Source organism: Stegodyphus dumicola, chromosome 10 (genome assembly GCF_044657685.1).
Source record: "Stegodyphus dumicola isolate Sdum_Otavi_A_Nest chromosome 10, ASM4465768v1".
In the NCBI taxonomy this organism is placed as follows: domain Eukaryota; kingdom Metazoa; phylum Arthropoda; class Arachnida; order Araneae; family Eresidae; genus Stegodyphus; species Stegodyphus dumicola.
In genome coordinates, this window is record NC_140777.1 from 59,956,748 (window position 1) to 59,984,055 (window position 27,308).

At 31.1% G+C, this 27,308-nt stretch overlaps 2 protein-coding genes across 3 annotated transcripts in view; one reads left to right on the forward strand and one right to left on the reverse strand.

Annotated features, from left to right (window-relative positions):
* LOC118179773 (zeta-crystallin-like) overlaps nucleotides 1–4,821 on the forward strand; it is a 44,994-nt gene extending 40,173 nt beyond the window's left edge. Inside the window, exons 6-7 of the mRNA XM_035348936.1 lie at nucleotides 4,195–4,290; nucleotides 4,432–4,821. Coding sequence (XP_035204827.1) covers nucleotides 4,195–4,290; nucleotides 4,432–4,602 — 267 coding nt within the window. The 3' untranslated portion in view covers nucleotides 4,603–4,821. The remainder of the gene's footprint in view (nucleotides 1–4,194; nucleotides 4,291–4,431) is intronic.
* Nucleotides 1–27,308, reverse strand: part of Polr3E (RNA polymerase III subunit E) — an 83,668-nt gene that overhangs the window by 4,196 nt on the left and 52,164 nt on the right. Inside the window, exons 15-17 of one of the 2 annotated variants that reach the window (XM_035348924.2) lie at nucleotides 26,155–26,220; nucleotides 25,895–26,020; nucleotides 17,737–17,882 (exon numbers count right to left, since the gene is read on the reverse strand). In XM_035348924.2, the coding sequence (XP_035204815.1) occupies nucleotides 17,820–17,882; nucleotides 25,895–26,020; nucleotides 26,155–26,220 (255 nt within the window). In that variant the 3' untranslated portion in view covers nucleotides 17,737–17,819. Of the gene's footprint in view, nucleotides 1–17,736; nucleotides 17,883–25,894; nucleotides 26,021–26,154; nucleotides 26,221–27,308 lie in introns of those variants that run through there. The other variant, XM_035348929.2, reaches the window with a different exon arrangement.

Sequence of the window (27,308 nt, forward strand, 5' to 3'; positions counted from 1 at the left end):
ATTTTTTCTTCCTTCACAAGCTGCACATATGCTAACAGTAAAGCCTCATTATTTGGCAAAGTTGCTTCAACAACCTGAAGAGAAAATTTGGTGAGTTTCAAAAGTTTGCATAGGGAAACTTTAATGTCTTCTGCCATCTCATCAATTCATTGTTGCATTGTATCATTGCATAGTGGTACATTTTATATAATATTGGATGTGGCTGGATGGTGTAAAACCGTTTCTAAAACTTTCTTGACAGCTGACAGTATCAACTCTTCTCCGATGGTATGAGCTTTCCTTGGTTTAGCAATTAATTTTGATATTTTGTAAGAGATTTGATATTTTATCAAACCATCTTCACATTGTTTTGATGACACTACTAGTAAGCCTGAGACTGACGATGCTTTCAGGAACTTGTCTCTGATCGCGAAAAACGACAAATCTTTATTTTGTTTGTTAGGATGAATTTTTTGCAGATGCTTATGCAAACGAGAGAGTTTCATTGCCTCATTAGGATAACACTTTGTTACAAAATAAGCACATGGGCAGTTGCAAGTTCAACGGCAAAGGAATGAATCCAAACTTCAAATACATAGAACTGTATTGATGACATTTCTGTTTATTAAATGACATCATTGGTGGCAGCAAAATATGATGAGAGAAAGATAAATTCACAATTGTGATAATAATTCACAATTGTGATAAGGAACTCCTGGGCAACTGGTCAAATAAACAATGAAAGTAAATCAAAACTGAGAGAGGGACAGAAATGAAGCAAATGAAAAGCAACACAAGAAAGACGGGTCAAATCCAACATTCATGTTGAAAGGATGCTCAACACATGCACTGTGATTAATGGCACATGGAAATAGCTGACGCATAAGCTGTGCTGGTTGGGATCACAGAAAAACCATGGTGTCGAGTTCTTCAAGGTCATCCTACCGAGAATATAAATTCGCCTCACCATTCTTAGGAGAATCGTCTAAGTTAATTTTATTGCTGGTACAAATGGTATAAACCGGATAATCGATTTAATAAATTTTGAATGAGTTTTAAAATTTTGTTTGAATGCCAAAACATGCTTACTGCCCTCCCTACCACCCAAAATATGCTCATCGCCCCTCAGCATCCTCTCAATGCCCTAATTGAGAACCAATGCACTGGACTGAGCAATCGCAACTGACCAGAGAGAAATTTCATGGTCAGGAATATCTTCAATTCTAAGCAAGTTCTTAGGACATAAGTGAATTGTAATCTCACATATACTTGTTTTAAAATTCCTTCAGAAGTTCCAAGTCTGTAAAAACCATCCTCTGTCACACTCATTACTACTGGCAATGTATTGTGCAAATCACTTCATCACTTGTTGGTGTCAGGAATAGTAACTCGCACAGTAGTTCCCAAAGAAGCAGTGGGAAATTTTTTGGCTTATATTTTCAGATTGATTTTAGAATTTATTTTACCTTCAATAGCATTTTCAATTTTAAAACAAAGGGTGCACAAAATATCATTTCATCATCTTTGCTAGCATGGCCACAGAAGTTATGAATTTTTTTACGACACTTTTTGCATGCAATTGCATCACTTGTTTTCTTTAAATACCACACAACAGGTATCAGAAACAGAAATCTCTTTGGTAAGCACATCTTCATCATGTTGGTTTGATCGACTATAATATCATCCATGTTTTTTTAAACAGGCTCTTTTTCTTGCATAATCTGATTAATTTCACCTTTTTCTATTACTTTTTCTAGCTGCTCCTCTGTATTTATGTCTTTTAAAGCATCTTCAAATAGAAAAGGCATTTTAAGCCCTACTTTAAGTTCACAGCTGAAAAGAGCTTTTTATGATGTTCTTTTGATCCTAGAATGATAAGCTCTATTTTTCATAAATTGAACAAAATGCAGTCCTTCATTCCAGCAGTCAGATTTGTTGTCTTACATCCAAGTACAGAGCACATTTTCAATATCTTGATTAGCTCTTTTGACACTGGCCTGGCTTTGTGAATGGCGAGGCTTCTCATGGACAATCTTCAAAACTCCATCAAGCTGGTCACTACATTATTGGCAAATTCCCTACCATTGTCAGACTGTAATATAGATGGCACTCCAAGCAACGAGAATATGTTCACTAGGTTGCAGGCTACTTCTTCAGTTCTTTTTGGTTTTCTCAGATCATAGCAATGCAGCAACCAATAGTCCCTGAATTCCTTCTTAGTAGTCATTTTGCCTTTTTGCACATCATTTATTAACTTCTGGTAAGTAGTTTTGGTTAAGAAAAAACTGTTTTTTATAGCATTACTCAAATTTTGGACAGTTCGTCAAATCGTTGTTTCATATTTATAGACCACGACTCCTCCTCCAATACTACTACTTTCTCCTCCATTTTCGTGCAGCACAGTAAAAAAACTAATTTTTTGTTGAACAAATTTAGGTAAAATAGCGTATTTTGACACTTCCGAACAAACCACAGACAAATTCTGAGTCTGAGGCGAACGTTAAATGCCATGTGCCTCGCCATGTGATATATGAAACAAATCGAAGATGTATTTCATACTTTGCCGGTTTCACATTTGGCATTCTATAGAATGTGGGAAATATGAATTGTTTCATACACTGCTGGCTAGTTTTAGGCATATATGCAATGCCTAAGCATTCTACAGAATACCAGATTTCAAACTTTGCTGGTAACATATATATAAGAATAAAAAAGGAAAAGTATTTTTAATTTACGAGGGCATCTCAAAAAGTAAAGATACACCATATGCCAGGGATAAAGAAAAGTTTTGGTGAGCAAGTTGGCAACACAGGTATTAATCTTGAACTGTTAGCTTTCTCCTCGCGGTCGTTCGGCATTTCAACGTTGATTTTGGTTGGAGTAGGTCGTGTTTAAAATGGCTGCGCTGATTCAAAATCCCGCCAAATGCGATGTGCGCTCCGTCATACGTTTTCTTCATGCAAAAGGTCAGCGACCAGTGGATATTCATAAAGAACATCATGAATCGACAAAATGTAATGAAATGGTGTCGTCATTTCTCTGAAGGTAGAACCGATGTTCATGACGAACAAAGAACAGGTCGGCTATCTGTGATCTCTGATGATCTTCAGAGAACAGAGGAAGCAATTCGTGTGCCTGGACATCTCAAATTGAAAGAATTTCATCAGATCATACCGGAAGTGTCAATGACAACTCTTTATGAAGTTGTGACTGTCAAGTTAGGGTACAGGAAATTGTGTGCGCACTGGGTTCCGACAGGTGGCAACCTTCTATGACTGTGGGATACAAAAGCTTGTGCACCGACTTAAAAATGTTTGATAACGAGGGTGATTATGTCGAAAAATAATAAATAATCCAGTTAATAAGATGTAACCGACCTTTTCTAAATAAATTTTTTTTTTTTTTTCCTTTAAGGAATGCGAGCCATTGTATCTTTACTTTTCGAAATGCTCCCATATATTCATTCTTACATTACAGTAATTAATGTATAAAAATAATGCATTTTGTGGACCACAATGAATGTTTTTATTAGTCCAAAGGGATTTCAGTCCCGAAGGACTATTGCTTTCGTTTTGGCATTTTGCGTCGGACTCATAAACGTCGGTTCACTTTTCAAACTGTTGCCACAAAATGTTAGAGTCCTGCATTATATTTGAAGAAATTAAATAATGAAAAATCTGCATAAATGATTGTCTATTTCTCGCATTGTGATAAAACAATGGTACATAGAGCCATCGAATTTTGAATGACGAAATCCTACTGTGAATATGGGCATCTGAAATCCCAAATTTGGAATTTGTTTTATTATAGATTTTATATTTTGTAAAACTTTAACGAATTTTTGATTTACAAACTCAATGCTTTAAAAGCGAGAAATGGCAACGTTATATAGAAAAAAAAATACTTTTATCTCCAGTTCGCGAGACTGTGTATATCGGAAATTCTAAAGATATGCTTAATTTAACATTATTTTGCGATATTACTCTTGAACTGAATTTTATGATTTAAGTGCAAAGAACGTGATATTTAATAAATAAAGGTAACACTCAAAACGTTAAAAAAAAACGCCCCTTTGGACGTAATTTAAAATCTGAAAAAAATTCTTTTTTTTTTTTTTTTTTATTATTATTATTATTATTATTATTATTATTATTATTATAAGTGTAAAATCTTTTCTGAAGATTATATACATATGTATAATATTGAATTATTTAGATTGTTGGAAGTCGAGGAAGTATTAAAATTGATCCACGCAAAATGATGGGACGTGAATTACAAGTTGTTGGTGTTGCTTTATTGAATAGCATTAATGTAAGTTTTTTTCCCCTGAAAAATTTTGTAAATTTACAAATATGTGTTAAATGTAAATAAATAGTTATATTTGTTTTGTGGAAATCTGATAATAGATTGTTTAAGATAAACTAGTAGCATTTCATTTGTTTGTTGATATAGGATGAATGGAATTTGATATCGCAAGGTATTTTAGATGGCATTAAGGATGGTTGGGTTAAACCAGTTATCGAGAAGAAATATTCACTTGAAGAATGTGCTGCAGCTCATGAAGATGTAATACATAAAAAAAGTTCCAAAGGCAAACTAATCCTTTCAGTGGCGCAGCTGTAATAGTGTATCTTTTGTTTTGTTTGAAATGATTATTTTGTATAATTCCTGCAGATTTCATTAATATTTTTATACTGTTGTATGTTTACACAAGAATTTTCTTTATTTTTATGTATATATAAAAAGATTTGTTATACTGATCTGTGGCTACTTTTTGGTACCCTTATTTGAAATAATATATAATTAAATACCATTGGATTTAAATAAATGATTATAAGAGAATTCTGTTTGTAGATTTCCATTCTTTTGGGGGGGGAACTTAAGGAGACTCCAATCAAGCATTCTTCATGCAAGAATAAATCAACTTCTGGATAACTAACACACATTTAATGAAGGGTCATTATTTGAAACAATGTGTATTTGATTCTGTATCATTAAGCTGCGTGAACTTGCATGAAAATGAATTTTGGTAATTTTGTATTCAAAGAAAGATATGATTCCACACTCAGATAATAAAAGTTTGCCACTGCTTTGTATATTTGTATATGGGAGTGATTGTGGTCCGAATGTCGCTGAATTTTCAGATTTTCTATTTTCTCAAATTCGAAATTTTCAGATTTACGAGATATAGACTCTGTAAACAGTAAATCTGTTAAAATCTGCCTAAAATTCTGTTTAACAACAAATACATTATCCACAGACTACTATAAAAAAAACTTTATACAATGAGTAGTCAAACTTTTTGTCTGAGCATACTAAGTTTGCCTTATAAGAAAAATGTATTGTTGCTGTTTATCTTATATAGAAACAGCAAAAACTGATATTCTAAAGTTTTAGCTGAAGTATTCAGACTAAAAAAAGATGGCAATCAATATATATACTATTTTTTGAATATAATGATTGACTTTCTAGTGTCATACACCTCGTGTAATTTTGAGATTGATATACCTTTATCCATTTTTTGCAGCAGTTTCAGTTTTTGTTTAATGGACATCGAAACTTGCTTTCGCTTTGTAGATCATGTTGCAGCTCCAGAATTAAAAACTCTTTTCGACATAATCGAAAGTTAAAACTTTAATTTTCATAAAATTGCTGTGATAATAACAGCCTGCAAAAAAATAATAAGCTGGATCAAATAAGAAAGTTAAGGAACAATGCAATCAGCTATATTAACTGAAATTCCTTGGAATCAATAAAGTATAATTTTAGCCTAGCTTAACAGCATCTGCTATACATTGTAGTCTATGTACCATGAGATTGTTGACCAAAGACAAGTTTTATCCTTAAATTATGTCTTGCTTCTATCGTGCACTGAGACAACTAAGCCTAAATTGTATTATTTTAGTTATTTATTATACTAACATCTATTTCTTGCACATGCTTAAGGCTTATCTTATCGAGGGCACAGCACTAGATATGGTGTACTGCCTGATGCAATCTCTATGGGTCCTAAATTCTGCTATGAAGTGCCTCTCTAAAATCTGCATTTTTGCTGCCCCTAAATTTTGGATCTCTGTGCTTTCCCTCAATTCTAAAAAAAATTCTCACATAAAAATTTTGTCATCCCTTAATTTCGTTGCTCGGTGCTTCTCTAAATTCCAAAAATTTTGTCTTCCCTAAATTCTGCTGCCTCGTGCGGTCATATGAGTTCAGGGTTTATGTGAATAACAAATCAGTTATTCTTAATTCAAATAGCACAAAATTTATTCTTTTGGTCTATGAGCATCATTAACAAAATCTACTTTTAAAATATAGAAAGAAATTTTTGTTAAATCTGTCCTCGTCAACATTTTTTAGCACATTTAACTTAATCTGTAATCATCGTCAAGCGTAATGTCAACATAAAAGGTCATTATGAACTTTGTTATTTAATTACTTCTAAAAAAAAAGTTTAGGCATCGCTGCATGAGTCATTACTCAAGTTGTCATGTGTTGATAAATATGCAGTGATAAAAGCAAAATATAATAAATAATGGTTCTCCAGGTTGGTATCAGGGATATAAAATATTAGTAAGTGTAAAATCAACAGTGTTTTTATGTACAGAATGTTTCTGTTTGAGATGTATGCCAAGAACATACGCAGCTACAGGACCAAATTAGTGATCATACAAATTTATGCTAAAATGATTGTTTCTTCAATAACAAGGTATTTTATTTAGTGCCAAAGTGAAATTAAGTATCAGGACTCTTCGCATGTTTTATTAAAGAGGGGGAAAATGAAATGCGCATGCGTAAAGCATTAAAAAAAGTACTTGGTGGCTTTGAGGTACGGATTTTAGATTATTCTGGATATTGGATTTTTGGATCTTGGATTTTGTACTGTACCTTCCATTACTGGGATAAATGTAGCACAAGTGATGTGATTTACATGCAGGCCTTTGCGTAACATAGACATAAATATAGAAACTATATCCCTCTCTATACAGATTGTTCAAAATCCGAGATCATGTTGGTGCAGCCTTCATAGTAGAAAAAACAATTGTGGGGCTTCTCTTACACCCAGCTCGTTCTATTTTTACCTCTGAACTTACTGCAGTTTCTCAGGCTTTAACGTTTCAGTCAAAACAATGTTACAGGAATTTCATTATCTATACAGATTCCTTGAGTATCCTAATATCATTCAAAGAGCCTAGGTATAATCTGCAGAACATTACCAGAATTCTGAAGCTTAATCATACTCTAAAATGTTGGGGATATCGGACTTGCTGTTCCTGGATCCCTGGCCGCACTAGCCTCAAAGAAAATGAACTGGCAGACATTACAACTAAAACTGCTGTTACGATGTCTGATTTCCAGATCCCACTCACAGATATCAGGGCGATGATTAAATATAAAAATTTTAATAAATGGCAGAGACATTGTGATGGCCGAACAAACGACAAATTGAGAAATGTTAAAACCATAATTGAATGCTAGCTATCTATGGCAAATAGAAAGGAAGAGTTTTCTTAATCTGGTTGAAAAGAGGCATTGTTGACTGACTCACGAATATTTTCTTAAAGGCGAGAAGAATCTCCATTGCGCAAACTGTAATGCAGATCTGAGAGTCCGCCATATTATATTAGAATGTCATAGTTAGTTATTTTCGTAAAAATATTTTGTTTAAAATTAGATCTAAAAAAACTTAATATAGAATTCCACCGTTACATATTGTTCCAGTTTTTAAGGGATATTGACTTTTATACTAAATTGTAGTCTGTTTCTACCCTTCTGTTTGGCGCAGATAACCTCATAAGGTTTGGTGCGAGAAATTACGATAAAACATCAAATTAGATTAAATCTGTTTTAACTTGCTTCTGCAAACCCATTGTTTAATGTTTATCTAATTATATGGGTGATAATAAATCAGAAATCTCTAAAGAACATCATTGAACAGTAACAGCTTGGATACTACACAGACTGAAAAGTTTAATCTCAATACACAAAACTACACATGAAATCTTCGGATCAGGAAATCTTTCTGATGACTATTGGTAAAAGTTATAGAGATAATTTATTGCATAACTGGACAATTTATCAAAATTCTCTACATTCTATAAACCATTCTCTTTTTACGGCTGTCCTTCATACTCCAAAACTTGCTGATGTGCATACTGCAAATTCTAATCTAAAAGGGTTAAGTGAAAAGCAATTGTCTGCATCAAAATTCCATGCTGGAGTTTTTAATTGTTAGAAAAGAAAAATATAAGCATAGTAGCTCCCAGAAGTAAGCCCTTTCCTTCAAAAGGCAAGTTTAGCTTTAAAAATGTTGAGAAACTAAACAGATGGGAAATTATGTGAATTAATGTAGTGAATCATAAATGAGTTTTAAATCAATTTTAAAAAAATATATTACATTGTTAATAAAATAGTTTTGAAATGTGTGTATGCATGTAAGTATATGTACTTCACAAAAATATTCAGATTTGAAATAGTGGGATTTTTTAAATGGGGTTGCAATGAGCTGTGCATATGTTTCAGGAAATGTAGAAAATAACATTCTCATAGTGGATTGTAGTCAATTCTGGGTGATTCAAAAAAGTATTTTATGACATCTGTTGGGAAATAGCTCTAACATTCATGGAAAGAATTCGTTTAAGGATTGATTTAATTTAGCTAGGCATTCAGTCTGTAAAAATTTGAGTCACATAATACCATTTACTAAACAACTATTATACAGGCTTTTTAGCGGAAATAAAATGCTCATTAGTAAAAGTGTTTCATTACCAGATTAATCTTTTTGTCCCAACCCCAAAAAAAGTACCATCATGTAGCTAAAGTTACCCAAGATAACCAATCTTCAGAATTTTGAGGAACTCTTTACAAATGCTATTAAAGCATTGATGTTAAGATTTCAAATTGTAAGTTTCTTAGAAATGCCTTCTATGTTGGAAAGGATTGATTTCAGATAGCCAGTTATAAAATTGTTGCAATTTGAAATTTTGTATATTAAATTCAGCTTGATATATTACTTACATCAGTTTTTTTAAGTGAAAATAGTTTGTGTTATATAATTTTGAGAATGTTTCGCATTTGTTTCATCCCCTGAGTTTGGGTCTTATAATGTTTAACACGAGTCTCGAGACCACCTTTATCTAACTAGGAGTTTTTTTGTTTTGTTTTGTCTTGCTATATATTAGCTTCTAATTTAAAATATTTTTTATTATTGTTTCTTTAATGATGTAAATATCTTAATGGTTCTAGGAAAAAAACACACAGAAAGAAAGCCCACACAGACATATGCTCACACGGGAAAAAGCTCACATATATATATGCTCACATGGAAATAAGCCCACTGATAAATAAAATACGTAGAAATATCCTTACATTAATTAATCAATTTGAACATTGTACACATACTTGAACTTTTTTAACAAAAATTATTTGATCATTTGAAAAAATTATTGGACAAATGCTCATATTAACCTTTTCAGAGGCTGTATATAAAAGAATGAAAACTATAGTAAAATTTTGCATGTACAGTACAAAGTCCGTAATCCGGACCTCAAAGTCACAAACTTACGCATGCGCGTAAAGCGTTTATCCATGTGCGCTTCCGACAGTGAAGAAACCGATCGTTATTGAAAACGAAAAAATTTCAATTCACAAGTTAGTCGGTATTCTCGACACAGCAATTACAGGACTTGAACAGTGGAACTTTGTAACTGAAGAAGAAATTTCTGTTTATAGAATTAAAGAGAAAGTATTAGAACAAAAAATGAAGCAACTTAAACAACTTACATTGAAAGAAATGTTTAATAAAGCAAACAAATAAATATTAAGATTTTTTTTTTGTAAATTTTGATACCCTTTAGATCATAATTGCTCTTTATTTCATAAATTACGGTTTCATATATTTAATTATATAATTTTTGCATGCCATCTTACCAGATTTAAATTGATGATCTATAATCTGGAATCGCCGAAGTCCCAACGAGTCCGGATTACGGACTTTGTACCGTACTGTAATATTTTATACCACTTAAGTTTGGAGCCAAAAAAAGTTCTAGAAGACCACAGTGTGGAATCATTATGAAGCAGCTTTCGTAATTAGTGCTTTTTTTTAATCCTTTTTTTTTTTTTAATGAACGCGCATTTTTTTCCCGTACTAAAGCCGAAACTAAATAAACAACTTTTGTTCTTTAAATGCAACGTCAGATGGTGAATTATGCTCCCGGAAATTGCTTTTCCCCCTTTCATTTCATAGCTGTAACATAAGGTGCGCGCGAGAGTACAGACAGGTGCACGTCGTTCTATTGGTCAAAGAATTGGGAAAATGGTAGAAAATTCCGGTACATTCGGTATTCTTTTCCTCCCAACCAAATACTACAGATGTTTGAATTTCTATCAAGATTTTAATAATTTACATTCTCGTTCCGCGTGGTGAGTTCATATTCGTGTTTATTATGATCGCTATGCTTATATTATGAGCATATGCATGAATATTTCTAATAATATAGTTGCAGTAACTGCTGAAGTATAGATAAACTTCCAAAAATTGGGTGTGTTTTTACACAGATTAGCTTTCTAGGGAATAATATTCGGAATGGCTTAAATAAAAGGAAAGTAATCGAATAGTAAAAAAATTTTTTTTTTTTTTTCCCCCAATACATTTTACAGTACGGAGGTATGGAGGTTCTCCCCTTTCTTCGCAAAATCTCTAATATTGAAGCACCGGACTTATTTTTTGTCACTGTCCAATCTGGATTGAATAGGACTAAAAGTTCTTGCGGTCTACTCAACCCAAGCGAAGATTGATTCTATTCCGGAAATTTAACGCAGTCTGAAAATTAGAATCAGAAACATCCCAGATTAGTAAGTCTCTTTTTTTTCCTTTATTTAGTTCTTTATTCTCCGAATACCGGCAGCTGTTGAATCTGATTGCGTAATATCACATGTGAAAGAATACAAATGCGCAATACACCGCACGTATTGCGCAATAACGTTTGCGGTATTTTGCAGATAATTAATTTTGATGTTCAGTCTGAGATTTGTTTATAAACACTCAACAGAGTTTCACTGTGCTTTCTAAGCAGAATATATCTCAGTTCCGTTGGTCTATTTTTATATGATGCACATATCGAAATGTCAAAATAATTTATTTAGCCGAGAAATCTAAAGAACGGCTACAATCTCCCCCACTCCTCTTTTTCCAGTTACTATCCGGAATATTCGGCAATTTCCGAGTATGCGGGTTAGTTAAGCTTTTACTGTTAAAAGAGACTGCATGAAGCAATTTCCCGTCTTCTGATTTCAGAAATGTGCTTCTTTTTTACTTAAATTAATTTGCTTGAAATATATGTAAAGGGAAAACTGTTATGCAATGAAAATTTAGAAAATGTTCAGAATTTTGATTTAAATTATTTAAATATTAATATGAGTAAAAAAATAAATTGTATTTATTATTAGGTGCCAAACGAATACAATTAATATGGCTTATTATTATTTATTTTCTATATTTTGAACTGAAATTTCATCTTTAAATCTTGTAATATAGTTTAGTTCTGCATAGTTTTTTTTCTCTCATTGTAAACTAATTCTGTAAATTGAACTGTCATTTAAAATTAAAAAAAAAAAAAAAAGTTAATTGTTTTCCGTGGTTGAGGTAATGCTCATTTTCTTAATAAATATTGCATTGCTCATATTTTAAATTACAAGTCTAATTTTTCTTTTAAGGTTATGCAGTTGTGTATAATGTAATTAGACAGGTGCTTATTTTTTCCTTAAAATATGCTTGAAAAGTGCTTATTTTTTTAACTAAAATGTGGTTATGAACCCTGAGTTGTTCGTATGGAAACAAATACATTTGTGACATGGGTCTTATGCGTCTATTATGTGGCCATCTATGATGGTAAAAAGCATGTGACCATACAATCTAGTCTAACAGCATGATAATTCAAATGACACCAACTACTCACAGACTTCAATACAGTCAAAAGTCGTTAATCTGGACTCGTCGGGACTTCGGCAATTCCGGATTATAGATCATCAGTTTAAATCTAGTAAGATGGCATGCAGAAATTATAAAATTAAAAATATGAAACCGTAATTTCTGAAATAAAGAACAATTATGATCTAAAAGGTATCAAAATTTACAAAAAAAAAAAAAAAAAAGCTTAATATTTATTTGTTTACTTTATTAAACATTTCTTTCAATGCAAGTTGTTTAAGTTGCTTCGTTTTATGTGATAATACTTTCTCTTTAATTCTATAAACAGACATAATTTCTTCTTCAGTTACAAAGTTCCGCTGTTAAAGTCCTATAATTGCTGTGTCGAGAATACCGACTAATTTGTCAAACAAAATTTTTTCGTTTTCAATAACCTCTGTATCACTTTCTTCTTTATCGGAAGCGAATTATAATGACAGGAATTTGATTTAAATCATATCAAAGACGGAGTACATCGAATGAAATACTACATTTAATAAGGAATTATAAGCGAAATAAAATAAAAACATCTGCCCTGAAGATAAGGATAGTGCTGACAGATTAACTTCCAATTCATTGTGCGCCGCGTCGTTTCTCCCCCCCCCCCGCGGGTCGCGGAGCAGCGTGAAATTGATAAACATATTTCAGAATGGTTTGAGAAACAAAGGATATGCTTTTATCCATTTTTTTGCAGCAATTCCACTTTTTGTTTAATGGACTTCTAAATATACTTTCGCTTTGTAGATCCTTTACATATTAGTAAATATATATCGGAAATTCTATTTGACATAATCGAAAGTTCAAGCTTACTTTTATAAAATTGCTCTAACAGTCTGCAAAAAATAATAAGCCGGATCCAATTCGAAGATTCAGGAACAACGGAATCTGCAAAATTAACTGAATTAAATAATTTTAGCTTAGCTTATACCGTCCGTTATACATTAAACGCGCAAGCGTAAACGTATTACGTGCATGCGCACATGCATATTCGCAGCCGTAAAAGTCTTACGCGCATGCGTCAACGCGGCACATGCGCAGAAAGTTTGTAGCTTTGATGTCCGGATTATGGGTGTCCGAATTAACGACTTTTGACTGTATAAAGAAAGTTAGAAACTGCCAATGTTTCTCTTTCTAACCATTCTCATAGTCTGCTGACTTACAGTTAAGAGCCAAACTGTCACAAATCTTTTGTATTTGACATAGGTTATTTTTCTTTATATTGATTCTTTTGGAGTTTTATTAAAAAGATCTGTATTTAAACATATGTTAGTAGCTAAATTTGTATAGTAACTTATTTTAATGTCTTTCATAAACTTCCATTCATTAAAATAATATTTACATCATTAAAGGAAGCAAGAATGTAAAATATTTTAAATCAGAAGCTAATACATACCAAGTGACAAAAAATCTCCTGATCAAAAAAAGGTAGTTTTGTCACTTGGGGTTATTTTAGTATTTTTCTTAAATTTCCATTCATTAAGATGGGTAGCTAGAAAAATGCTCACAGAATAATACTCACAGGAAGAAAGCTCACACAGAAATATGTACACAAAAGAAAAAACCTGACATGGAAAAATGCTCACACGGAAAAAAGCTCACATAGATATATGCTCACATGGAAATAAGTTCACTGATAAATAAAATATGTAGAAATATCCTTACATTAATCAATCAATAATTAATCGATTTGAACATCGTACACCTACTTGAATTTTTCAAAGAAAACGTATTTAAATTACCAAAACATCTATGGTATATATGTATATAGAGTGGTGACCAAAATTGTGGACACTTTTGGAAATTTTTATGTTTTTGAAGTTTGTATGCTTATAGAAAATGTTACGTTTCGCAAAATGCAAACTTGTATATATCGTTTTAAAGAGAATTTATTACTGAATTCAATAGAAAACACAAAATTCAATTATTTGCAATACAAAAAAAGTTATATGTACTTTAATATAAATAAAAAACACAGTTATGAAGTGGGTTTGTAATGTCTAGCTTTCCTGGCCAATCACTGTTCTTGTTCTGAGAACTAGTCAAATGTTAGTAACTGCCAGTAGAAGCTGACATCATGTTTACACTTGAAACAATTCATTATTTTGCTTTGTTCTGTAGAAGGAGGACCTGTTTCTTATACACTGCAATTACAAGTAGGAATTTTTGTAAAAATTTTTAATATTTAGTCAAGAAGTAATGACATCAAATAAAGGAGTAGATTCGACACCTAGAAAGAGATGTAATATTATTGTGTTATGAGAAAGTGGTCTTTCCTATGCTGAAATTGCAAGACAGGTGGGTGGTTCAGTGACTACATCTGGAGTCCGAAAGTTTTGTGTACGATATCAGGAGACAAATTCAATAAAAAATGCACCACATCTATTGATGACAGAAGAATAAAAAGACTATGTATCCAAGATAGAAAAATGTCATCAGCGGCCATCAGAAGTGATCTGAATGATGCTGGTGTTTCTGTCAGTTCAAAAACAATCAAGAGAAGATTAACAGATGTTGGACTGAGAGGTAGAATTCCACGAAAAAAGCCTTATCTTAATTTTCAGAAACGAAAAAAAAAAAAAAAAAAGACTACAGTGGGCAAAGGAACACAATTGGACAGATGATCAGTGGTCACAAGTTATATGGAGTGATGAAACTAAGATATTGTTATTCGGTAGTGATGGGCGAAAGTACGTAAGACGTAGAATAGGAGAAGAGATACATTCATCAGAGATCTCTTTCCGAACAATGCTTCGTTTATTTTTCAGCAGGATTCTGCTCCTTGCCACACGGCCAAAATATCAAAAGAGTGGTTTCGTACAAAAAGCATTAAATTGTCATGGCCAGGAAACAGTCCTGACCTCAATCCTATCGAAAATTTGTGGCACCGTTTGAAAACTCTTGTCCGAACGGGGCGTCCATCAAATAAAGGGAACTAATTGAGGCTATAATTGTTTCCTGGCATCATGTAATAACGAAAGAAGGGCTTAAAACCCTTCTCAGCTCAATGAAACGTGGATGTGAAGCTGTAACCAAAAATAAAGGGTACCCTACTAAGTACTGATAACTCACTGCAATCATCACTATCTAATGTATATCAATAACTATTATCGTTTAACTTTTTTGTATTGCAAATAATTGAATTTTGTGTTTTGTATTGAATTCAGTAATAAATTCTCTTTAAAATGATATATACAAGTTTGTATTTTGTGAAACGTAACGTTTTCTATAAGCATACAAAGTTCAAAAACATAAAAATTTCCAAAAGTGTCCACAATTTTGGCCACCACTGTATATCAAAAACGGTATAACTTATGTGTAGATTTAGTTGCTATATAAGATTAATAAATGGGTCCTTTTGAATTAGGAAAAATAGAGGAGGAAGAAAGAAAAATGAAACACAATATACAGCAAAAAATTATTACAATTTTAATTGTTAAAAAAATAAAATAATAGTAAGTATAAGTTACACATTTTATAATATAAACATTTAAAGAATAAGCAAATAGAAATAATTATTTAATTATTTTGTTTAAATTACATAAAATACCTTGTTATATATAAATCATGTATATTTCACATAAACTTATAAGGTATTTTTCCTGCCTTCTTAGTATGTTTTCATGGTGTGGTGGTCTGCACGCTGGGCGCATATTCCAGAGATTCGTGGTTCGATTTCCGGCGAAGGCTTTGCTTATTTTTCACATCTCCTGCTTCCAAAATACCTAATGTCTCTACAAACTTACTGAATATTAACTAATAGATGTAAATATCTAATTTTATCATAGTTTTTTTTACATGATTCACGATTACCAAATGTAAGTTTTATTTTTTTTACTTCAGTACGCTCTGTACTTAAAATAGCTTAGCTAGTAATAAACGCTGACAGGCTAAATCTTTCTCAGTCCGTCAAACAAAAACCACATACTAAGATGGCTACAAGTAAATAATGAATTTAGTACCTTATGAAAGCTTTCATAATATTGTGCTTTTGCATATTGTGGTCTGTGATTAGATAATAGCTTTAGTTAAGTTTTTCATTAATACAGAAGTAATTTAAATCATTTCTAAGTAGTTTCATTAGTTATGTTATATAATTGTTATACAGGACAAAGTTTGAAATCCAGACGTCTAATATCGGAAATGATCTTTGTAACTGGACCTGCAGACCCCCAGCACACACACACACAAAAAAGTACCTATTGAAAGATTTTGAAATAAAGAATATAGTACTAAAAAAAAAAAAAAAAGCATAATGCAGTTTTTGTTATCTGTACCAATGGTATTTACCATACAAATCAGAACCAGAAAGGTTGAGGCACTTGCCTCATGTGAATAGTTAGAAAGCGTGAAATTAGCTATCAGAATTTTGGAACACATCAAGAAGTAGCCAAAAGAATTTTGTTATAAAACAATTCAGCTAAATCATGACAAGATAAAGTTAATTTTTTTCAGAATTGTTGATGTTTAATAGCACAATATATATAATTTTCTAACATTAAAATTTATTTTTGAAACTAATGTATTGAAGCTAATTTGTGCTCCTTTACAGCAATGTATTGGGATGTATAGTCTAAACCTTCCTAGAAAGCATCATGTTGCTGACATCAGGCAATCTGTATTATCTCCCTTTTAATTTGAACTATAGGTCTAATTGCTCTTAGTTCGCCGTAATAATATTTCTTAAATCTGCTAACTGAATATGGACAGCAATGCAACTGCCTACAGTTTTTGCTGCAGACTTACCACATAAAAGCTTATTAGAATAGTATTCAGGAAGCTAAATAAGGATGTATACAAATAAAATGTGTCATTCAACAAAATGCATAGTTTGAGATTTTGTCTTCTTGTATTCATACTTAATTTGCATGGAACTGAACAATACATCTCAAATTTCATTAAAATCTGTTCATTAGTTTTTCAGAAATTTGACATACTGAACTTAATTTTGCTCACAAGTGTAAATTGATGTTGGCTGCAATTATTCTTTCAGCCCACTAGTTGTGGGGGGGGGGTTAGCATTATTCTATCTGACCCAAACAATAAATGAAACATCAATGTTGCCATGTTTATAAGTCATCTTACTAGATTTAAACTGATGGCATAAAATTAAAAAATTTCTGGAATTGCCAAAGTCCCAACTATTCTGGATCTTGGACTTTGTATTGTTCATATATTAAAGAAGATTTTTATGACCACTCTGTAATATAAACTAATTGTAGAAACTAAATATTGTCTATGTATTAAAAAAGAAAAAAAAAAAAAAAGATAAAGGTGCTCAGAATTTTAAAATGCTAAGCTTGATTGGCCATATTTTCAAAAAATTTTCTAGATGCTTGCTGATTTAGCAATACAAAGGAATGTACATACAAATTAAGTTGTAGTACCAAGTTGTAGAAAATTTAAGAGTAAATATAGTAAATTTTGAAATACTGGTCTATCATAAAATGTCTGGATATGTTTTTATCCAGACAGTAAATGACTAATTTGTAAAGTTTTAATAAATGTGTGTATTTGCATTTATAATAGAGTGCACAATTATGACTAGGTAAAATTGTTTTCCCACGTATTCCTTAGTAATTCATCAACACTGCAATTTAGAGAAAATTGTCCCTTTCTAATTTTTTAAGAACATTCAGCTATTTCTGATTAATATGCTTCACCAGATTCTGTAGTTAGATGAACAGGAATGTTGGAATTTCTCAAAGTTTAACTAGTAAACTGGGGAATTGGTTAGAAAAAATATGGAGACAGTTGAAAAATCTAGATATGATTTAAAGACCAAGAGAAAATAAATAAATGACCATTTTATTATTTCATAAAATATTTGTGCTATATACAAAAAAAAAAAAAAAAAAAAAAAAGCAATCCGCTGCTAAGAATCCAGAGATATTGTCCCTTTAAGGTAAAAAAAACCAGATTTGTAAACACAGTAATCCTGAAAGAAAAAAAAAAGGTGGCTTAATAATTAAACAAAATAATTAATGATTACCTGCTATTCTTTTAACTGCATCATTGTAATGCATTATATAAATAAAACCATCAAAATAGAATTATTTCCACAGATATAAGCAGAAATTTAAAAAAATAAAATTTGATAATAAATATGGCAAATAAACATGTCTGTATAATCTGAAAATAAATATTCTTATGTTTCCTTGAGATGTTTAGCAGCATTAAATATTAGTTTAACAGAGACTAAAATGTTTGAAGAAAAACAGATATGATCTTACATAAATTTCAACAGTTATCAAACAAATGGCTGAAAACAAGAAACTTGTAATATGATTAACGGGGGATGGGGGGGGATCTTTAAATTTTGGTTTCAACATAAATTTAATGATAAACACAGGAAAAAGTTCTCAAGCTGACCAAATAGCAGATTAATGTAAGTACTGAAATGCTTAGCTAATTAAAATGCTAACTGGTAATCAGGGGTGTTTGTGGGACCCCCAAAACATCCCCTGAAACTTTTACGGACTTACTACCGACATTTTGGAGTTTCGAGAAGGGGTGGGAGAGATGAAAAATTACAATTATGAAGTATTGAATGACCTAATTATAAAAGTTCAATGAATTACTTTTTTTGCAAAATTAATAACCATAAATTTTCAAACATATAAACTACTACATTTTATGTAAATATTTTAAATTACCTGAATTAATTCTTTAAAAAAAATTATCTAATTTCTGCTGCTTTTTTTTATTTTCTGATGTTTGTGGGCTTGTCTTTCTTTTGTGGTGAACTTCATAATTGCAGGAAGGTTGACTTTTATTTTCCTCATTTACAGTTGAAGAAATTTCCTCGAGAACTGCACATGCAGAGGTAGAAGCAGTTTGCTTTTTCTGCTAATGTAGAAGGTTTTTCAGAGACTTTTATAGGTGACTCATCTGAAATACATGTTTTTAAGTCCTCTTGATATGTTTTCCAACTTCTGTTCATATTCAGTAAGAGATCTTTGTGAATTGGATCAATTATTGGATTTTTTGAGCCATATTTTTCACATGAGATTTCCTTAGAAGCCATTAAATCATATTTAATAGTCTGCACTGCATCTAGGGAATCAATCTTAAGAGAGGTTCTATAGTCAGTGACAAGTGTATCCATTAAGTTGAATGCACTTTCCACTAATGGGCCATGGAAGCAGTTAAGGCAGGCTTTGACCAATTTAGCCAATGTAGGATACTTATAATCATTTGTGAAATCATCTTTTAAATTAAAAACTTTAGACCAATATTTATCAATTGTACACTTAACTTGATTTCCACTTTCATCAGATGTGTAGAGCATTTCTTTGGTGATATCAATATCACTCTGGTATAACTTTATTTCAGCTTCTACTTTTGACTTTTCATTATCATTAAAAATATGAGACATAAAAGATGATAATTTTTCAAAAGCTAATATTGTACTGGTTTTACCTCTTAGCTCTGGATCTAATGCTGTAAAACTAATTAGATATGAATTTTTAAGGGGTAATTTTTGTTTCATATGCTGTGGCTGTATTAGTATAAGCTTTCATCAGAGAAATTTGGAATTCTTTTGCTATTGGATGATTTTTTGATAATTTCTTCAGGAGAGTGGAAGCTTCTGCACCAGTAAATATTACTTTGCTAGGTAGATGGAATTCTGGATTTGTGACATCAACCTTTAATAAATCATTATAAAATGTGCACTCTATATTTTCTGGCTTCATAAAAAAAGAGAAAAATTTTGCCATCAATTTATAAATACTGGAATGTATTAAATGAAGCATTGGTTTTTTTGTTTCAAATAATTTAATATATGTGTTGAACTCTGGTAATACTGCTGAATATAATGATGCCATATGCAATAAAGTTTTGTTTTGCATAACAAATAACCCATTTAGTATTCTTTTTTTCCGAGCTAAAGCATCCTTTGTGAGTTGTTGGGAATGCAAGCAAGAATACACCCCTTCAACAATTTTTTTCTGAGCTGCAGAAATATTTTTTATTGTATACAGTTTCAACATAAGAAAAATAATCCCCTTTATCAGTTTTATCCAAGTAGTGAAAATAAAATGCAATAAGAGCATCCCACAGATCTTTGATTCTTTCTAAAAACACCTAAAATGTACACCCACCTATGGTCTGGTTTCTTCAAGGGCTTAAGTTTTTTAATGGCAAGGGATTCACAGATTTTGAAAAAATTTTCTCTTTTACTGCAGCTTTTCATATCAAAATAGATGTCATCAAATAAATCTTCTAAGTATCTATCAAAACATGAAGCAAATTTTTTTGCATAGTTATTAGCTGTGTGACATGTGTCACCATCAATATCTAATAAGTGAGGTGCTTTATTTGATCGTAGTCTGGTTTCAACACCCTTTTTTTTCCCACGCATGGTGTTACATGAGTCTATTAATACACTAATTAAGTTTGCCCATGGAATATCAATAGTATTAACAACTGCTATTCAATAGTATTAACAACTGCTTTAAAAACAGCTTTTTAATTGCAAGATTCCATCTTTAGAGATGCAAAATGATGAGCTACAACTTCATTTTGACTGTTGTCATAAAACTGCACCAATATTGCCAGTATACTTTCTTGAGCATTGCTAGTACTTTCATCCAAATTTAGAGAAAATGGAGTCTCCTTTAAAGTTTTAATGATGTTTTCCTTAATAGTTTTTGCGAGCCCATATTTCATCTTATAACATGCAGTAGTCCTGGACATTTCCAATCAGTTTAGTGCCGTCTGATCGCGGCTCAACTGTTTGCAGAGTTCAATTAAATTGGGAGCTACAATGAAAGAAAGAGAATTCTCGGCGATAAACGAAGTTATTAATACCTCTTGGCGTGCTTTTCTTGTCACTATATCCAATGGCCGAGCATCAGTCTCCAGTAAGTCATCAGTATTTTTTGAATTAGCATAATTACTTAAAGTCATTGAATGTCTAATGCACTTTGAATATTTTATGTGCGTCACAGTTTTAGAATGATTTGTGAAAGCCTTGAATCCTTCCCCACCATACTTCAGCAGTGAGTTACAAAAAACACAATATGCTTGTCCAGCAACATTTATTTTCTTGCACCATGTGCCGACGGTATCCCCATTACCATCTCTCCGTTCAATCCAATTCCACCTAAATGCATTCCGGACACCTTCTTCTAATTGTATAATATCACTATTTATATCGAGAAACTTCATACTGAAATTCTCTTGCGTACATAAATAAAAAAATATTTCAATAAACGAAACGAAAAATTTACACGTGCATCAATAAATGAAACGAAAATTTTACACAACGGAGGAAAAAAAGTTGAGAAGCGATCAATGACAAATAGCTAATATGGCGAAAAATCCCCCTTCTCTACTTATTGGCGCCACGCCAGGAGAGATAAGACCTTTGATCCCAGAGTCACGTGATCGCACATCTGGTCGAACGAAGTCTCTCCCCTTTTTTTCTGCCGCACCTACTTGCCGAAAAGAATCCAGAAGAGAATGTCCGAGAACCGGGGGAATGAGTCATAACTCGCAATAAGGAAAGACCAAAAAAGAAGTTTTTCCCCCTTTTCACGCATTATCGCTGCCTTTGGAGAAAGAAAGGAAAAGTTTTCACCACACACACTGACCTTGTGTTTTCTGCTTTCAAAGCAAACAAAATTACCCAGATCAAAATAAATAATTCATTATTATTCCTACTTCCTTTTGAACAACGATCCCCGGAATTTCCGGGTATCGAAGTTCAAAATCCCCGGAGCACAAACACCCCTGGATAATGATGCAATTTAATAAACTAAAGCTTATGTATGTCCTTTTTTATCTGGGAGACATTGATGTGCAATTCAACTAATTACATTTTCAAAGGAATATACAAAATAAAGGAAATAATAAGTTTAAAAATGCCAATTTTGCTTTTGTTGACAAAAGATCAAAATACAAATTTTTTTGCCAAATTTTAGTATAAACATCTTACATTCTCAAGGTTATGTTCAAAACTGTTATAACTCGAGGTTTGCAAAAATTAATTCAAGATGAAGACAAAATGAATAATTTTAGAATTTCCAAGATGGCTAGTTTTTAGTATTGTTCACAGGAAGAAATGATCTTAGACACATGATTAGGGAAAGAAACTTGCTGACAAAACTATACTAAAGGAGATATAATAAACTAGAGGACTATTACCTCAAATTACCAGTCATAGTTCTTAGAAACAACCTTCACACTGTTTTCCAACTTTGGAAACATATATGTGCAGAAACTGTAAAGATGCTTATAACCCAAACTTTTGTAAAGCACGATAAAGATTCTGCAATGTTTTGGACTACTAAATCATGAGTTTTTAGCAAGTCTCATTATATCCTTGAAAGAAAGGTAACTAGTAATGAACAATTAACCATTTTGAATGGTTGTGACTACTCAACGGGTACAGATATTTTTCTCCAGACAGGGACTGCCACCTTTAAAATGATAATACTTCAGTTCTTAGAATTGATAATGTTCTATCATGGTTTGAAGAATGTAAGAATAAAGCTGAATACCATCCCTAGCTGAATACCTCAGTGATGCTCAAGCCTCTGATTACAATCACTAGGCTTGAGCATCAATGAGCTGCTGTACCTGAAAAAGAATAACATTTCCAGCCTAGCTAGAAGAATATCAGCAGTTTTTGTCATGTCATTGACAGAATTTGTAGACATACATTTAAACAAGAATCCAATCTATTTCAAAATATGGAAAACTTCCTTATGCAGTACTTTTTTCAAGTGTTCTCGTTATTTTGTACACCTATACCTCTTGCCTACAGAATTAACTGCATAGGTTAACCTAAATTATTTTCTGAAATTATACTTCAATATTAGTCACAATTGCATTCTATAGTTTAGAAGTGAAATTTCTTCAGCTTGCTGTGAACCTGCATTTATTTGGAAACTTCACACAGAAATACAGAAGATTTAAGAGTTAAACCATTTTGCCAGGATTAAAACAGGAAGGATTTTTGAAAAGAAAAACTAAAACAGAGGGTGGGGTAATACCACAAATTAAAACAAAAAGCTACTTACATAAATTTGATATAATTAATTAAGGACTGATTTAAAATGAACCAAAGTTACTAAATGTCTGATACATAGATGATCATGATACAAAGATAAAAATATCATCAATTAAAATACGATATCAACATGCTTCAGAAAAAACATGACAGGCATTTGATCTGAAACATGATCAAAATATCAACTTTTCGCAGAAAACATAACAGGCATCTTTAGAAAATATACGTTCCTGCAGCATCAAATGGCAATTCATTCTGCATTTGAGAGTTGTTTAAAGCAACACTGTTATTAATTACGTGATTCTTATAATTCTAATGAAATATTACAGAATGATCATACTCATTTAAAAGTTAGAAAGAAAGGATTCTGAGAATTTAACATGTAACACACACACATATATGTATTAATGCAGAAATAGATTTAATGATGTAGAAAAATTGATTGCATTGTTAAGATCCATACAGTAAAGTAACTTGGCAACTGAGGCAGATGAAATATTTATTTTTTGTTTCAACTGACAGTTGTACACAATTCACTTGGCCCTCTAATCATGACCGTTTCCAGAATATTTATATTTTTGATGTTGTTAAACCAGAAAAAAAGCAGCAGTCTATTTTTGCTAAGGAGCAGAAAGTGTGTAGTTATTTCAATATGGAAGCTTATAATAAGGAAAAAGGTTCTGGTTCAAAGTAGTTACGTCATCATTGTTATGTCAAAGCCATGATGAGTTAATCTAGAAATGAACAGTCTAGAAAAAGTTATTATTATTTTTAGAACAGTGAGAAAAAAATACCAAAATTAAAATGAGGAATTAAGACGCTACTGCTAATTCAAGTTATAATTTTCATTTACATATTTTTTATCTTATAAATATTCCCCTATTTCAAAGGGGAAAAGGCTTGATGACAGAAAAGTCTTTTTTAGAGAGAAAGCATTAATAAATGAAGAAAAACATAATTTGAAAAATACAAATCATAAAATTCTAACCAAAATAATTATTTAAATAGTTGTAAAATATAAACTTTGATAATACTGAGTCCTATTAACGTTATCAGTCCAAAATTCTTCATGTTTTAGAGTCCACATAATTACATTGATTCAGAGAAGTCTTTTCAAAAGTTTTCATGCAATGTCACAATTATAAAAATTTTATACACCCATTACTTATTTTGAATAATCACAACAAATTCAAAATTTTATACTATAACTAATTTTTATTATTACAACTTGCATTTTAACATCACTTGTAATAGTATTATTATGGTTTTTACTGCTATTATAACATTTCAAATTTTCTTATTTACACACACCAGAAGACCTCAAAACTTTCTCCATATACTTATTCATTAATTTGGATATATCCAATTTGGCTGATCAGTGTGTTTAGCACCAGTGGCCCACAGATGCTCAGAGAGTTACTTAAAAAGGCATCTGTTCCTAACATCCTGTTATGGTAACTGGCCTTTGTGAGCTGCAGTTAAACATTTCATTTCCTTTTATACAAAAAAACAGCATTTTATCATAAGGTGGGGGACTTCAAAGTTTATATTGTATGAGGAGGGTAAAAGGAAAAATTACACAGAGACAAAAATAGGCCTCTGTTTTGAACCATTACTCCCTCAATATCCTCTATCTACAAACAATTATGCAATTATTAATTAACCATAACATTCATTTAACATAATTTCAAATTTAGTTAATTACTTTAATCATAAAATATCACAATCATTCATAATTTTTTAAATTTTAAGGATTTCTTTATTCATTATAACAATATTCACTGTCAAAATATGTATTAAATAGTTTCTATATTATACTCAAAACACAACTTTTATATCCATTTTCTGTAGTAATATCCAAAATTACTTTATTCATTTTTTACACTTACCACAACCTTAAAACAATTCAAAATTCTTAACATTCAGATTTTTAAAAATAATCTTGTTCTTAAAAAACTATTCAAAATTTTTAAACAGTAAGACAATTTTCTAAATATCAATCAGCAATTTTTAATAACCTTCTCTAAATAAAATAATTACAAAACTTTTAATTACTGAGTTCTATTAAATATAATTAAGAAAAATTAAATCTTTTGATACCATAAAATTTTAATCATTTTCATCAAATAATGATAAATTATTAAAATCCAATACAATAAGAAAACAGCATTAATGTTTAAATTTCAAACTAATAACAAATAGAAATTTCTGTATGATTACATTCCTAGCTACACTGATTAAAACCATACTTTCATAAAACATTTGATGTAAAGTTTTAAAATCCATAGCAGTATTTGAGTTTGGTTTCACTAAAGTGACCTCAATTTAATACTTTATGAATAAAAAAAAATAATTATAAAGTTCTGTTATGGATAACAGCTGTTGGATTTATGACACACAAATTTGAAGCACTTAATGACCTTCAAAAGCATTAGGAATGCATAGCTGAAATCATTTGGAACATCCCTCGCTCCTAATATAAACACTGTCCTATATTAATTTTGAAAGCACAGATTTCTTCCACTTCTGGATATAGAATAGATCAAGAGTGATGTTTCATATGGATGTGGAATAAAATAAAATTGGTTGCCATAGCAAAGCTTCAATTCTTATCATTAACATTCTTATTTGAATTTTGTAGATAAACTAAATTTGAAGATAGGACTCATTCTGCACAGATAAATTTAACTTTCAGGCAAGAATTTCTGAGATACGTATACTGTATTTTAACTGAAAAGTTTTACATGATGCACTACTTTTAATTTATATTCTTATGACATTTTTCATTTTTTGCTCCAAAACTGTAATAATTTACTTTTCATACGAAGCAATGTAAAAATGCAATCAAGACAAACATCCAAATTATTTGTGAAAAACTACAAAAGAAAAAAAAATCTTAACTACAACAAAAAAATTACAAGCTTGCTTACTTCAAATATTTGTCTACAGTCTGACTCTGAAATTATTTCTCTTAATTCATCTTCAACTTTCTTAACAAATAAGTTCATTCTTGTTCTAGCAGTAGTAGAAAATAAATCTAATAAAGTATTCCGATACTGTAAAAATTAAAGAAGAAAATATGAGGCCAAGATTATATATAAAATTCAAATAAATAAAGTGATATATAAAATGTGATTATGAGAGTGTGCTTATATATATGGCTATATTATTTAAAAAGAAAAACATTTACCCTGTCTAATTTGTTTCCCAACCTAGTAATAGCATATAAGGATTCTGGTATGGTATTCTGAGGCCACTGTAAAGAGATAATACAGATAAGAAGCAAAAAAAGAATAAACATAATTTTTTAACAAAATCCAATTAAAAATACATATTTTAGAGCATGTAAAATAATTTTTAAGGCAAAGAAAAGTTACATCCCTCCTATTCTTAATTCATTAGCTCTCAGTCAAAATTAACTTAATTTCCACACATTATTTCTATAGATTCTTTTAATATAAAATGTAACATATGTTTAGTAGGTCAGGCATTGACCGCAGTACAAAATTTACATATCAGCAGTTATGCTACCTTAGAAATAATAAATATGATTATTTTTAACAGAATTTATATATCAGCAGTAATACTACCTTAGAAATAATAAATATGATTATTTTTAAAGATGTAATATCTTAAGAAATAGTTTTTAAAAAAATATATACATATGTAAATTATCCCAAATAAAAGTATACTTAAACTATAAACTGGAAAACACATAAGTTACATTTTGTGCTAATACTGTTAATGATACCTTTTTTTAGTTACAGTACACACATAAAGGCAGTGCTGCAATGAAACTAGATCTGGATTGATTTTACTTGATTGGGTAACCTATACTTACAGCAACCAATATGCTAAACTAAACGACATCTCTAGCTCCGAATGATAATTATCAGTGAGTGTATTCTCAGTTTGAAGAAACACAAGCAAATTTTTATATATTAAATATTTTTCTGATAAAATTATAATGCTGTTCAAATGATAAAAAAGGGGGGCAAACACTTAATTATTATTTACTCACACTAGTATATTTTTGACACCACTGGAGTTTTATAAGATGCAATTTTATTTCTGTTTTATTCTTGAATACTGCTCCCAGCCTCCAATCTATGTACAACTTTTATTAATTGATACAGGTAAACTGTTGTCTACATCTAACCTTTGGAAGCTGAACAAAACATTTTGTGGGTCAAATATCTCTGGAGTATAGAATACACTGTACAAGAGATTAATGTAATTGAAATACACCACATGATAAAATTTTCTGTCTAGAAAACACTGCCTAGAGAAAATGTAAGTCCTATTTATTTTCATGTTTTTATTAGTTACTTGTTCATTTTTCTG